General features: G+C 38.1%; 1 protein-coding gene across 1 annotated transcript in view; it reads right to left on the bottom strand.

Annotated features, from left to right (window-relative positions):
* Window positions 1–11,690: 11,690 nt before the first annotated feature.
* The window catches only part of HCN1 (hyperpolarization activated cyclic nucleotide gated potassium channel 1), a 401,400-nt gene continuing 396,671 nt past the window's right edge, over window positions 11,691–16,419 (bottom strand). The window contains exon 8 of the mRNA XM_032135182.2: window positions 11,691–13,911. Coding sequence (XP_031991073.1) covers window positions 13,022–13,911 — 890 coding nt within the window. The 3' untranslated portion in view covers window positions 11,691–13,021. The remainder of the gene's footprint in view (window positions 13,912–16,419) is intronic.

Raw genomic sequence — 16,419 nt, forward strand, 5'->3', positions numbered from 1 at the left:
ATTGTTTTTAAAAAAGGAAGAAAAATACGAATCTATAGTCAACTATGCCAAACTGGGTGTCATGTTATCTGGCTAATGATTTATTTTTTTGGTGGAAAGCTTAAATGTTATGCTTCTTCTCTGAGATGATTCAACAATTATCATTTTCGGGAATATCAGTTCACAGGAGGATATCATTTTATCCATAGTTGGTTTTGAAAATTTTAACCTCAGTTTTACCAGTTATTTTGAGCCCTAGAATTAATTTCTGGAAGCTAACTTGTGTTGTCAAAAATGCTGAACAAGATTTGATGATAGGCCGGGCGCGGTGGCTCATGCTTGTAATCCCAGCACTTTGGGAGGCCGAGGCGGGCAGATCATGAGGTCAGGAGATCGAGACCACAGTGAAACCCTGTCTCCACTAATAATACAAAAAAAAAAATTAGCCAGGCGTGGTGGCGGGCACCTGTAGTCCCAGCTACTCGGACAGGCTGAGGCAGGAGAATGGCATGAACCTGGGAGGCAGAGCTTGCAGTGAGCTGAGACTGTGCCACTGCACTCCAGCCTGGGCGACAGAGCAAGACTCCGTCTCAAAAAAAAAAAAAAAAAAAGATTTGATGATAGACTTTATCTCAAATAATTTTGATCCATGTTCAATATTTTAGAATAGCAATATTACCCCAATTATTCTTTTTAAATTTTTTTTATTTTTAGTTTTTGTGGGTACGTAGTAATTATATATATTTATGCGGTATATGGAGTATTCTGATACAGGCATATAGTGTGTAATAGTCACGCCAGGGAAAATGGGATCTCCATCACCTCAAGCATTTATCCTTTGTGTTACAAACAATCCAATTATACTCTTTTAATTATTTTTAAATGTACAATTAAATTATTGTGGACTGCAGTACTCTATCGTGCTATCAAATACTACATCTTATTCATTCTTTCTAAATTTTTTTTTTGTACCCATGAACCATCCCCACTTTCCCCCTGCAGCCCCCCACACCCTTCCCAGCCGATGGTAACCATCATTCTACTCTCTATCTCCATGAGTTCAATTGTTTTTTTAGGAGAAATAGCAAAAACAATTCCTAATAGTGAGAGACACCACATGATTTTAAAAACAACTTCTAGTGGGGTGTTTATGATGATTATACTTCAATTCATTTATTCAACCAACATTTATTGGGTACCTGCTATGTAACTGGCACTATGTTTCAGGTTTTGAAATATCATCTGTACAAACAATCACTCTCTTGGCCGGGTGTGGTGGCTCACACCTGTAATCCCAGCACTTTGGGAGGCCGAGCAGGCGGATCACGAGGTCAGGAGATCGAGACCATCCTGGCTAACACGGTGAAACCCCGGCTTTACTAAAAATACAAAAAACTAGTGGGGCATGGTGGCGGGTGCCTGTGGTCCCAGCTAGTCGGGAGGCTGAGGCAGGAGAATGGTGTGAACCCAAAAGGTGGAGTTTGCAGTGAGCCGAGATTGTGCCACTGCACTCCAGCCTGGGCGACAGAGCGAGACTCCGGCTCAAAACAAAAACAAAAAAAACAAAACAACAAAACAAAACAAACAAAAATCACTCCCAATAAAGTTTAGGTGGCAAACTAAAACTAAACTTTTGCCAGAAGCTCTGCACTAATCTGTTAACTTTTCCATGAGATTCCAGCTTCTGTCATCGAATTCATCATCTACAATGATACTTTCTAAAAGTACTGTTTTTTTCTTACTGGCTTTCTACTCAAAAGCTGTCAATGGCGCCTTGCTTCTGACTTGGTAAGGATGAACATTTTAAAGGTCATAATTAAGGCTTTCCTTAATCTAGGGCCTCTCCTCTGTAGAAACAAAATAAAATAAAACAAAACAAACAAAAAAAACAGAACTCCCTCCAGTCAGATATCATATGCATCTAGCACTTACATATGCATTTAGAATTCACATTCTTGCCTTTAGGTTTTGTATGTAGCAAAAATCCTGGAACATTCCAACTTTTCCCTCGTTTCTATTTTTCTCAATTATGCTTGTCCATCTAGAATTCCATAAAATCACTCTAGATTATAACAACCTCAAAGTACAGTAAATCTCTAGTTTCTCATTTCTAGGGACCCTTATAGCTCAAATGATTCTATACGTTCTCCCTCTATTATATATTGCCCAAATGATAATTGCTATGACAACTCTGATTTGTATAATTTAATTGAAATTATTACTTCTTGTGACACTCCTTTTGATTTTCTCTTGAACTGTTTTAGTTATATTTTGCTACTATTTATTTCAAGTGTTTACTTTCTACATGTACCCAGATGTTCAACAAATAATCATAAATTTGCTTTATTGCAGACTCTGTAGGTGTTAGAGGTAGGCTCATGATACCATTCTCTATTTTCATAGAAAACCTTGCTGAGTGGAGGGATATTGGCTTCCTGATATTTTGCCATTTACAGTAAATACAGGAAAAGCCAGCCTCATCAGTGATCAGGTGAATTATAGTCCCGAATCTTCATGAGATCTCTTGTGATACTGGGGCTCCAGGTCTGTTTTTACTTCTATCATTCAAGACGGTTTAACAAGCTCATTTCTAAGGACAATTAATAGCGCACGCATTCTAGTACTTCATGATTCTATACATTCTCCCTCTATCTATATTGCCCAAATAATAATTGCTGTGAAAATTCTCATTTGTATAATTTAATTGAAATTATGACTCCCTATGACACTCCTTTTGATTTTGTCTTGAACTGTTTTGCTTATATTTTGCCACTATTTATTTCACGTGTTTACTGTCTTCATGTAACTGGATGCTCAACAAACACTTATTAAACTTGCTTTATTGCAGACTCTGTAGGTGGTGGATGCACATTTGAGCAACATAAAGTCCCAGCAAATCACGGTGATGACATAAACTCTCCCTCCCATCAAGGGCAAGAGTTTTCAAGTTTCAGAATCTTAGATATAGAAGAAATCCTACAAATTATTTAGTGAAATTCTTATTTTTAAGGTGAGAGCACTTACTGGTGTCCAAGAGTTAGTAGCCAATTTAGTTTTGTATTTTTTTGTTTCTTTTTTAATGATGGCATTTTATTTTAAAGTGCAAATACCTGGGATAATTCAGAAGTTAATTAACTCACAATAAGTTTTTAGTGATATTAGATGTTTTTCATTTTTGGAAGAAGAACTGAAAGAGTGTAAAAAGATGGAATAATATAGAAAATGGTAGCTGGAGGGTTCAAAGAAGAACTCACTTTTATCATGTCAAAGCTAAAATATAAATTGTAGATTTTGCATATGTACAATGAGCAGAAACACATAGCTGAAGAAAGAAGTGTGCTAAATAAATAAATGAAGTATTAACGATTGAGCAGTCTTAGAAAGTCGGACATGTTAAGAGCATTGAATCTATTTAGCCTTTCATGCCATGCCCAAAGTCAAAATTTTAACCTATACTAGGACTTTAAGACAAAAAATAGGCAAACAAAATCACAAAGTGTTACAATTGACATATGCAGTGAATCGTTTCCCTTAAAAACATTTTTTTTTTAGTTATATCACTACTATAAAATTTATTCTTCAACTGGCAACTAAATGTAATCTGGTTTAATCTTTTTTTATAAAGGAAAATTTTAAAGTAATTCTTTTCTCCTAACAGACCATCTATTTTCCTTTAAATCTCTTTAGCTTTAATGTCTGTTTTAGCAATAAACAGTGCATGAAATAAACAGCTCAAGGCATGTGTTCTTGGGCCAAGCACCTGATTAATTGGATGCAGCTGATCTGAAACTGCTGGAAGCTTCAATTTTCAAACTTCACAGTTCTTTGATTATTTCAGTCTTGTACTTTTTTCACTTGTCTACAGATTTTTTAACAACAATGTTCATCACAGGAACATTAAAGTACTCTGACATGAGGTGGGAGTTTTTTTCACCTACCTTTAAAAAAATACAAATAATGAAATAATAGTTTAGAAGATTAGATCTCAGATCCTGCTGTGAGCTTTACGAACTGAGTCCAGATGATCTCCCGTGGAGCCTAGTAGCCCAGAAAGATTTTGTGTTCCTGTAATTGTAGTAGGAGATTTTAAAGCATAAGTTCTAAAAAAAAAAAAAAAATCTTGCATCACCTCCTTATCTTCTTGCTGTCTAGCAATGAGGCTGAATTTAAAGTATGGTGCAGAAAGGTCAAATTCCTAGGGGCAGGATGATTGCTGCATGCCAGAGGAGTTGGACTACACTTAGAAAGACAGCTAAAGAACAATTACACAGCTGCCATCTCTCTCAGGGCATTGTAGAGGTATTTGGCTCTTTGATGGGATCTGTACCTCAAACAAAAAGGAAAGCACTTGCATGTGACACCTTTCAGAAACCTGTCCCTACCTAAATAAGCTATATAAAAGACAAGGCTCTCTGTGTGTAACCAAATGCATGTGTGTGTGTGTGTGTGTGTGTGTATGTGCGCATGTGTTTATACTTTATCATTATCAAGTTTACAAACGACAAGATGACTATTGCACTCCATTGCAGATTCTAATTGTTCAAAAGATGTGATTACAATAATGTTTCATATAGCATGTCATAGATGCTATAGTATGACATGCATGACATCCAGCATGTCATATATTATGTCCTACTTGGACCTAAACTTCTCTCGCACTAGGCTTCAGGACAAATTTTACTGTCATGTGATGTATGTTAAGAAGTAGGCTCATGATACAACCCTCTCTTTTCATGGAGAAGCTTACTGGGGCTGAGGTGCTAGTTGAGGATACTGGCTTCCTGATATTTTACCATTTACAGGACAGAGAGAAAAAACCAGCCTCATCAGTAATCAGATTAATTGGCACCAAGAAAACTGGATATAGGGTGTCAGCTGTTCACAGAAGTCATCTAGAAATATTAGCTGCCAAACACCTGGAGATCATGGGCTAGGAGGAATGTCAGTGGGTGGAAGCCTGCTTCTTCAGTGAAGTTGGAATTGCATGTACAGTCCCTTCCACTGGGAAGGTGTGAGAGGTGAATCCCACCTGAGTTATTGCCCAGGTAGCCCGGGGTGACTTAGAAAATTCTGCTCATTGCTCTTAGAATGTTTAATGGGGGCCAAGAACTGGAAAAAACTTTTTGTAAAATTTAACTCATTTAATCTTCATAACCACCCTGTAAAGGAGAAACTATTCCAATCTCCATTTTCTGGTCATGAAAGCAGATGTAACATTGAGAGGTGAAGCCAGCTGAACTTCCTGGGTCGAGCGGGGACTTGGAGAACTTTTCTGTCTTACAAGAGGATTGTAAAACGCACCAGTCGGCATTCTGTAGCTAGCAAGAGGTTTGCAAAATGCACCAATCAGCACTCTGTAACTAGGATTGTAAAACGCACCAATCAGCATTCTGTAGCTAGCAAGAGGTTTGTAAAACGCACCAATCAGCATTCTGTAGCTAGCAAGAGATTTGTAAAATGCACCATTAGCACTCTGTAGCTAGGAATGTAAAACACACCAATCAGTGCTCTGTAGTTATCAAGAGGATTGTAAAATGCACCAACCTGTGCTCTGTAAAATGCACCAATCAGTGCTCTGTAAAATACACCAATCAGCAGGAGTCTAAAAGTAGCCAATCGCAGGGAGGATTGAAAAAGGGCACTCTGATAGGACAAAAATGGAACATGGGAGGGGACAAATAAGGGAATAAAACCTGGCCACCCCCAGCCAGCAGAGGCAACCCGCACCGATTTCCTTCCACCTGTGGAAGCTTTGTTCTTTCACTCTTACTGCTCCTCACTCTTTGGGTCCGTGCCATCTTTAAGAGCTGTAACGCTGCAAAGGTCCGTGGCTCCGTTCTTGAAGTCAGTGAGACCATGAACCCACCGGAAGGAACCAGCTCTGGACACAATATGACTGTATAATTCGACCATGGGTAGAATAAGCATGTAGAGCAAGACATAAGCAGTAGAGCCAGTTTTTGTAGTCAGGCTTTCTAAACACTGCAGGTATATAAATATAGCTGATGAAGAGAAACTCTTTGCAAAATATTGACCACATTCATTTATTTTTACAATGTCAATGTATTATTGATAGCATTAAAAATGTTACAGAAGGCAATGGACACATTGTACTGATGTGGTATTGAGAAACATTGCTAGCTATGGCACCAAAATTTATGTGACATAAGGAAATTATAATACCTAACACATATTAGTTTTCTCTTCCCTGTTTCTAACTAGCAAGAGCCAGGAGGCAGGCTGGGTTAGACAGCATGACCAAGAGTAAACTTTGAATGGTCCAGGATAAAATTATGACATAGGTGGTTTGTCGCTGCTTGTGTTTATTTAATGTTCTCTCGCTTTCCTTTTCTAGCCAAGATCCCATGCTATGTTGACTTGTCATCTCCAGAAATGTCTTCACACTTGGAAGTTCCCTTAAAAAGCCCTTAAAATTTACCTTCTCTAGGACTTATTAGTTCCAATCTTTTCAATATTAATACACATATGAATCGTCTGGGGATCTTGCCCAAAAGCGGACTTCTGTAGGTACAGGGTAAGGCCAAGGACTCTGCACTTCTTACAAACTTCTGTGTGATACTGACACTGCAGTTCCATGCACCTCACTTTCCATAGTGAGGCACCCAAGTACATTGAGAACTGCACATTTTAAACAGAATTGTAATATGTTAGGTTGGTAATAGATGTTAGAAAAGTTAGGCAAACAAGATTTAATTTTAAATACTTGGAAACTAAGGCCTTGAACAAATATGAGAAAGAAATGAGAATACATTTGGAAAACTCTTTTTGAATCTTTCGAATTTCTTTGGGTTATGTTCTTTCTTCCTTCAAAAGTAAATCTTTCCTTTCTCGGGAGTTTTCCTCACGACTTTAACAGGAAATAAAAACCTTTCAAGAAAATCTCTGCCTCTACACATCTGAATATTCTCTGTAGAAAACGATGGTCAGTCTGGCAAAATTACAACCTGTTTTTTGCAAAATTCAATTATTTCAAAAAAAAAGTCTGAATAACTACGTTACTTGCATTCAATTATATAATCTATTGGAAACATAAAATGGTCCTTCTCTTTTGAAGAATTATTATATTTACTCATTTATTTGGATTTCTTCAATTGAATAAATAGTATTCTCTGCTCATATGGTATTATTGAAACAACTACATAGAAAAAAAATAGAAGGACCGGGTGCAGTGGCTCAGGCCTGTAATCCCAGCACTTCGGGAGGGTGAGGCGGGCGGATCACTTGAGGTTAGGGGTTTGAGACCGGCATGGCCAACATGGTGAAACCCTGTCTCTACTAAAAATTACAAAAATTTAGCCAGCCGTGGTGGCAGGCACCTGTAATCCCAGCTACTCAGGAGGCTGATGCAGGAGAATTGCTTAAACCTGGGAGGCTGAGGTTGCAGTGGGCCAAGATCCTGCCATTGCACTCCCACCTGGGTGACAGAGCCAGACTCCATCTTAAAAAAAAAAAAAAAAAAAAAAAAAGATGTTTCCCTTTGGGAGTAAATGGCCATTCATGTTACATTAGAAATAAAATAGCTCCAAAGAATGTTCACCTTTGCCCGTCTTTGTAGTGTGTGTGATTTCTCCAATAGAAATTAAAGAACTGGCTCCACTTTTTTGTTTGTTTCGGTTTTTCTTGAGAAAGGGTTTTGCTCTGTCCCCCAAGCTGGAGTGCAGTGGAACGAACAGGGATCACTGCAGCCTTGACCTCCTGAGTTCAAGTGATCCTCCTGCCTTAACTTTCTGAGGAATTAGGACTACAGGAGTACACCACCTGTAGTCAGGCTTTCTAAACACTGCAGGTATGTAAGTATATACTGGTCAATTAAAAAAAAATTTTTTTTTTGTAGAGACCAGGTCTTGACATGCTGCTCTGGTTGGTCTCCAGTTCCTGGCCTCAAGCATTCCTCCCACTTTGGCCTCCCAAAGTGCTGGGATTACAGGCATGAGCCACCACGCCTGGCCTGAGAACTTGCTTTATTTTAGCCAAAATTATTTTGTCACTTCTTTCCCTTCTCACAGGTTCTAGCTCTTATCTTCTTGTACCCCTTCCCTGCCACAATATATTCCTTATCTTACACAAAGCAAGTAAACTTTCAGTTTCCTATTCCCATTACTCTATTTAGCAAACCTAGGAGCTTCCTTAGGACCCAGCATCCTCACAAGGCAGGGTGGGGTTGTAAATAGCCCCCAGTTTTTGCTCCGTCATAAATTATTTTGTTCCTTGTTACATTAGCAAAACAGACATTTCAATGTGAATCCTCCCTGTTGATAAGCTTAAATTAAGAATATAAAGTACAACACTGTAAAACCTTTGCCCTGATGTTAAAAGACTTTTGGAAGGTTTTTGAAATCCCTATTTCCCACTTGATCTGGGTTCCTCTTCACCCTGTGAGACACTCCAGCTGCATTGAACTGCCAGTGTTCCCAATCAGCTGTGCTCTGTTAAACATCCACATTTTAGAAAAGCATGTTTAATTTTTCACTAAATGATAATTATTTCCCCAGCATTTAATGTATTACTCACTCCACATCAAGGACCTTGGAAACAAATTCAGAGCATTATCTGTAGGTTCTTTTAAGATCATCTTTAAATAATTTTCAAGGTGGGACACGGGGAATGTCAGCAAGGCTTCTCTCATTAAAAAAACCTTAAAATCTCCATTTGTCCCTGTCAAAGCCTGAATTGGAAGCAGCATCAAGCATTAGGGTAAGGCAAGAGAGGCAGGGTTGTGCAAGTGCAAGGTTGTTAAAAAGGAAAAAAATTGAAATTGCTTAAGAAAGTCATTGTTTTTGAGGGGTAATAGCAGGTATACTTCCCTAAGTACAACAGCAAATCTTTCAAAGAAAATTTCTACCCTATTTTTCCTTGAAAATAACCATATTGAATACAGTTATAGAACTGTATTTTATTTATTTGTATGTGCTACAATTTGGTGCATGCAGCAATCACAGTTCCTTAAATTTTTGGCCATTCTTTTCAGGACTCAAAATAGCTCCGCATTAGATTCTATAAGGCCCATGTTTCTTTCCCATGGTACCATATGAGTACTTTTTAAAGTAGGTGAACATATAATAAAAGTTTGCTAGTTGTAGTGCATATGAACAAAATAACCGCATGGGTTTTATGGCACATGTTCTAAAAAGATAAAGATAGAGAGATATCTCATTCAAACAGCTTAACATTATAAATGGTGCAAGTGAGGGCCATAGAAGCAAAGTGACATAGTAAAATTACCAAATAGAAAAACCTAAGCTGAAAGAGGAGGTATGGAGATATTTTAAATAGTCCTGAAAGATAATAGAGATTGCTTATAATTTGAAGTACACATAATGCAGGATTTGAAAAAAAATCATCTAAAATTTTAAACGTGTCATATTGTTTAAATCATTCACTGTCCTATAGGAATGACAGTAATAACTTGCCTATGTACTTTGTAGTGTCCTGAAAATAGTATGCTCAGTTAAGTTTGTAAATTGCAAAATAACCATCTCTTTAAAGTGGAACAGCATTCATCAGGGAATCGTTCACTTCTGAAGAGGTCATCCAGACCTGGAGACAAGCTAATTTTTTGGTGAATAGAATGTATTGCCATGGCTACTATTTATCCTCCTTGTTTTCAGGAATGCTTCACTACTTATTCTCATTATGACAAACTCTATCTCAGGCTTTTAGGTACCATTTAAAACCCACTTGTATGGGGAGGTTCTATCACTATCCAAATACCTTTGCAGGGCCCAAGGCTATAAATACGAATATATTTATACAAGCCTATTTTGTTATAATAGGGCCTTGGGCCTACTATGCAAACCTATTTTGTTTAAGGCTATAAATATGAATATATTTAGAAAAACCTGTTTTGTTATCATAGAGCCCAAGGCCCTATGATAACAAAATAGGTATGTTATAAAACTATTAAAACAAAATAGGTATGTTATAAAACTATTAAAACAAAATAAGTATGTCATAGAACTATTATAACAAAATAGGTTTGTATAAATATATTACAGGACAATTATTTACCATTATTACAGGAAAATTATTTCTCATCCGTATATCCAATAATTACATAAAATGGCTGTGTTTTGAAGTTGGAGAACAACTACATTCTAAAAAGGCACAGAGCAAAAAAGAAAATAAGCTCATATTTTACTATATGGAAAAGGTAAAACAAAGAAGTGGTTGAAAAATCCATGTTCTATTTAAAGTCCTCTCAGTCCAGAATTATAGAATATAATTGATTTTATGTGATTATCAAGTATAAGCTCTTGGAAATTTTATGATGTAAAAATAGAGGCAAAGCTGTACTCATTAATAAAATAAAACATTTGATTAGCATATATTGATAAAATAAAATATTCATGATTGTAGTTTATTTTTTGTTGAATTTATTAATAATCTTTATATATATTTATATATGTATGGCTTTGAGCAAAGACAAAAGAAATACTCTAACTCATCCCTGATCATACAGTTGTTGTAAGAATCAGCTATTCTATTATCTTTCCAGCAGCAGAAAGACCAATCAATAATACATTTCTTTCTGTACAGATTAAAACTCCATACATACGGACTTCACTATGTACAGAGAAAAGAGGTCACTTTTCAACTAGCAATGGACCTTTATATTACAGGAATGTAAGTCACTTTTTTCTTAATCTAAGTATATATACATTCATACATATATGTATATAATTTACCCTGTACCATTTTATAAGTTTAACATATAAACCTTAGTTTTTTTGTCCATTCTATTACAAAGTGAATAAAAGTTGTATGGTTGCACTGAAAGACCATGCATTTCAATTTTGCTTATGTTTCCCAATAGTGCTCAAAATAAAAAACCAAAAATTTATATATATAAAAATATTTCACTACCAAATCCATTAATCCTATCAAATGTAAACCTTTAATAATTTAAAGGACCAATACATAATCTTAATAAATTGAAGTTAATTCTCATATTTTAATAAAATAAAGGAGTTTTGTACTGATATGTAAATGGTCTTGCAGCTTTCCCATAGGTTCTAGGTAGACTGAACAATCCCTTTCTTACAGCAGTATTCCTGACATGCCATCATATGTCACCAGCATATTGATGATTACATGACGTCGACTAGCATTGTTAATTACTTCCACACAAGTTGGGATTTGTTTGAAATTAAACATAACAACTCATTTTGGTATTGTAGGTATTATATCCACAAAAGGCATAACAGGCAGCAAGGATCCACTTTAGAGTTTTTGCTTTTGTTTTTGTTTACTGTCCTCAGGTCTATCTGCAGGCCCTGTCCCACATAATGTGTGATCTCTGTATGTTCTTAAATGTATTGCCAGTGCCAGAGATACTGAAGACCTCCACTTTAGGTCATGCTCTTAACTTGGGTTATTTACCAAAGCCGGTTATTAGGAATCTTTCAATTGTGTTCCAGTCATACTCCACACGTGTGGGATGCATTAGGCACAAATGATTACTAAGGGAGTTCTTTGAGAAGAAGCAGGTGCTCACAGATCATGTAAAGAGTTAAGAAAACAGACAAACAACGCTCATAGACATTCAACTTTACCCCTGCTTTCTGTCACCATGTCTGGACTATTTTCAACACATTAAAAATGACAAACCTCCTATCTAAGGGCTACGTTAGTCATCACATGCCTTAAAGTTTACTAACCATTTAGTTACAATATACATAGAGCAAAATGTGTGTTCCCAAACAGACGTGATGCTGTATTGAATTTATTTCTTTAAATTAACACCATAGTAAATTACCAGCTACAGTGAAGACACAGACAACAGTTAACTCCAAATCAAGCTGTGGTTTACAAATAATTATTTAAATAATAATAGCAATAATATTAAATAAAAGTGAAAACCTCACTTCTAGACTTAAGTCAGAGATCCAAGTCAGCCTTATAGGAATTATAAGATAGGCAATTAATGAATTGTTATGCTTTTCTAGAAACGAGAAATACTGTAAGCCTTTCTCTACAATGACTGATTTGAACCTATTTTTTTTTTCCCCAGAAGCATGCAGGGACTATATTCAGATGCTTGATTATGGCAAGAAGAAAGAAAAGTAATGATTTTTGGTGTAATACAAGCAATTTGTAGATTCGAGCATACAATTTTGCATAAAACATTGCAGGTTAAAATAATATTGTAGGTTTCAAGCCATTGCATTACAATTGAATAATTCTCACAATCAGGTTTTGTAAAATTTAAAACTCTAAGTTTTGAAGTGAAGCAATAAAACTAAATTCTTAAACAATGACTTTTACCTTCATACAACACAGAATAGCTATTTTTATTTGGGTTGAAAAAGTTATTTACAACTAACATTGATCGAGTCTTGGTAAAAGTCCGATAACACATGAAGACAAATATTAATTTTCCCTCAGCTTTCTGAAAGATCAATGAACGTGTTTGAGGTTAGTGATATTCTTAACAGTGGCAATGCTAGTCTCCTACGGTGGCCGAGCAAGTAGTGCATTCTTTAACCTAATTCGAAATTGAAAGCACCAAAATACAATTTAGATCTATAAAATGGGATTTGTTATTTAATTCTCCATCGTTAATGATTAACAATTTAGATGCAGAGACACAGCTAATGAAAGAAAGTTTTGATTGGTGCTATTTGCTAGCTCATTTGAGTTGCCTTTTTAAAATCAGTTTTGTTTCCATTGAATCCAAGAACTCTTCATAAAATAGAGAAATATACATATCAAAGGACTTAAGTAAAAGTAGGTTAGAAATAAATAATCTTACAAGGACATTTTAAATCCTTTAATGATTTAAAGAAAGGAAGACATATAACACTGAATGCTAAACAGGTCTTTTGACCCTCTCTTGGGAATTTAGATATATATTTTATAGTATATGTATATATATTTTTACATTTCACGTGTAGGCCAGAGCTGTCTAAAATATCTCTTCATAGTAGGCTAGAGGGATCTATCAGGAGATAGAATAAAATAAGATCTGGGTATAGTCTCAGTTTATGAGAGTATTTCTTTCTGCTTTGACAATCAGCAGGGATCATAAATTTGAAGCAAATCGTGGCTTTTCTGCGTCTGGGTCTGTGTTTAAGACTGAGGAAGATTCTCTCGGAAGAGCAGCTGCTGGTGGAGGGGGTGCTGGAGGGACTCCTCGGTTGGGGGGGATGGCTCCCGATGACATCTGTCGGAAGAGGGTGACACGCTGCGGGACAGTGCTCCTGCCCCCTGCCTGAAGGCCCGTTCCGGGGACCGCCGTCACGGGTTGAGGGATGGAGGCCAGGGACTCGGCCACAGTGGGATGGGGTCTGGAAATCAGAGTGGACACCTCATGCGGCAGCGAGGGCTGCGAGGCGGAGAGGGGCCTGACTTCCCGGGTCAGGTTGGTGTTGTGAAGCGCCTGCGTGCTCTTGTGCACTTCGTTTTTCGGCGTGGAGCTGCCAGGTGTCTGTGGCTGCGGGGACGGCTGCTGTGGCTGAGTCTGCGGCGGCTGGGACTGCTGCACCTGCTGCTGCGGCTGCTGTTGCATGAGTGACAGCTGGGAGGCGGTGGGGGAGGCGTAGTGGAAAGTTCGAGCGGCCAGAGGGCTCTGTACAGGAGGGCTGCAGACCGCGGTGGTGTAGGAGCAGGGCGAGAGGATGGCTGATGGCTGGGGGGTCTGTGTGCTGGGACTGGGGGAGTGCAGGTTGCTGTGAGACAGGCTGGTCGCTGTGTACACCGGTGGAGACTGTGTCCTCATGCGGGAGGTCGGAGTCGTAGTAGACGATGTGGAATTCAGGGTCGTCATTTGAGGATAATTGATGGGAGCGATTGCCTGCACCATCTCCCTGTCATGTTTCACAATCTGCTTGAGGATTTCGTTCTCCTGATTGTTGAAAACACCAGTGTTCAGATCCTTCTGGAACTTTTGCAGAAGAATTGAATTTTTCTTTCCTGTCAGCAAAAGAAAGATAGGCACTTAGAAAGCCTACCAATGACTGATGACAACGCCAAGTGAGGGTGGCTCCCTCAAACAGAAGCTTAGCTGTGCTTCGCAGGAGAGGCTTAAAAAGCCAGTCACTCACCTTTACGCACCAAATACCAACGTGGCTCCTACCTTTCACACTTCCTGTATTTTTCTGGGAACTCTTACCTTCTACTCAAGTTGAACGGCCTGTAATATGGCAGACAGCCACTTTACAGAAGAAATGGAGATATTTAACACGAGGGCCACCTTGAAGAATGGGTGAAGAAAGGGCTTGTGGAATAGGATGGGCTTGGAATCAACATTTGATTTTAAAGTTACTTTTTCAAGAAAGGACCATGGAGACATAAGCGAGAACATGTGAACAGGTACTATGTGATAAGCACTCTACAAAAGACCTTGGGTGGATGATTTTATGTAACCCGCAACCCTGTCAGATAGGTGTGTTCATAATCTCATTTTACCTGAAAGGAGATCAGGACATGAGAAGAGCAAGAACAGTGCCCAAGAAAACAAAGAAAACACGGTTGGCGGGTAACAGGGCTGAGAAAGACCATACACACAAAAAAGTGATTGCACATCCTTGCCACGGAAAATGAACCAACTGCCTCTGTCTCATCTGTGTGCTTGCTAGAAACTCAGCCTCCTGGGCCTGACCCCACTTGCTGAATCAGATGTTGCATTTTACTAAGATCCTCAGGTGATTCCCAAATGCAAATCTGAGGAGGACTGTATCAGGGTTTGCTTTTGACCCAGAGTCCTACACCAGTCATTCTCAGTCCTGGTTGGATATTTTTCTTATCTCTGGAGCTTTAAAAAATACTAACATCCACTTGTTCCCTACCAATTAAATCTAAATAATCATACATGGGCTCTGGATTTCAGTAGTTTAAAAGCAAATTTCCCCAGGAAATTCTTTTTTTTAAATTTATTATTTATTTTATTTATTTATTTTTTTGAGACGGAGTCTCTCTCTGATGCCCAGGCTGGAGTTGCAGTGGCGCGATCCCAGCTCACTGCAAGCTCCGCCTCCTGGGTTCATGCCATTCTCCTGCCTCAGCCTCCTGAGTAGCTGGGATTACAGGTGCCCGCCACCATGCCTGGTTAATTTTTTGTATTTTTAGTAGAGACGGGGTTTCACCGTGTTAGCCAGGATGGTCTCGATATCATGACCTTGTGATCCGCCCGCCTTGGCCTCCCAAAGTGCTGGGATTACAGGTGTAAGCCACCATGACCAGCCTCCCCAGGGAATTCTTAAATGCAGCCAAGATTGAGACTGACTTTATGATCTTTCCTCTTCTGAATGGTTGTTGTGAGGACCAAGGGCATAGTGCATTGCAGGCTCTCAGCTCCCTCTAAGACCTCAATAAATTTTAGCTTTTCCTGCCATCACCTTCTGAGTGGTTTGCAATACTAGACAGTCTCTGGCGTAATAATGATTAGAATCAATAGTCGATTGGTGAAAGTAGGGGAAAGTAGTGACTTTTCTATGGCATCGTTGATACACTAATATCCAAGTGAATATGGTAACTGAAAAGTGAATCAATCTGCGATATTGCTAAATAAAGTAACACATTAAAAGTAACAAAATATATTTTTGAAAATAAATATATGTTGTAATTTCATTGACTGCTGGGAATGCAATCATTTTAAATGACTGCCAAAATAGTTACCTCTCCCTACTTACGGACTGTCGTAATTTCCCAAAGAACAAAACCTCCTACATGAGTAATAAATATAAATGCTTATTTAGCATATTTGCTTAACTAACTGCAGCATACATCTATATGTAATGGCCACAAAACCGAGAAGTATGTTTCTTTCTGATTATGTGAATAGTCAAAATATCTTAATCTAAGTATCTTTAACCTTGGGAAAAATAATGTAACTTTTAATACACTCTTACAATTTTATAAAGATAAAAAATTCAATTGCTTAGTGCTTATTAGAAATTGCATTGCCTGTATTGATTACGAACCATTTCATGTAAATATTGTTATAAAAATTAACTGCATGCTGGGCGTGGTGGCTCATGCCTGTAATCTCAGCACTTTGGGAGGCTGAGACAGGTGGATCATGAGGTTAGGAGGTCAAGACTGTCCTGGCCAACATGGTGAAACCCCGTCTCTACTAAAAATAGAAAATATTAGCAGGGTGTGGCGGTGCACACCTGTAGTCCCAGCTACTCAGGAGGCTGAGGCAGGAGAATTGCTTGAACCCAGGAGGCGGAGGCTGCAGTGAGCCGAGATCACACGACTGCACTCCAGCCTGGGCAACAGAGCAAGATTCTGTCTCAAAAAAAAAAAAAATTAACTGCAATAAGTTAGGTAAAAGTGAAGCTGCATCAGATTAACAGAAATTATCTAGTGAAATATCCTGATTTTAATGTTTTCTCTAAGGATGTCTAGCTGGTTTAGGAAGAAACTCATTGCTTAGAAATTAGTCTCTGTCTCTAACATAAACACTCACATATTACA

The sequence above is a fragment of the Hylobates moloch genome, unplaced genomic scaffold, assembly GCF_009828535.3.
Source record: "Hylobates moloch isolate HMO894 unplaced genomic scaffold, HMol_V3 SCAFFOLD_17, whole genome shotgun sequence".
In the NCBI taxonomy this organism is placed as follows: domain Eukaryota; kingdom Metazoa; phylum Chordata; class Mammalia; order Primates; family Hylobatidae; genus Hylobates; species Hylobates moloch.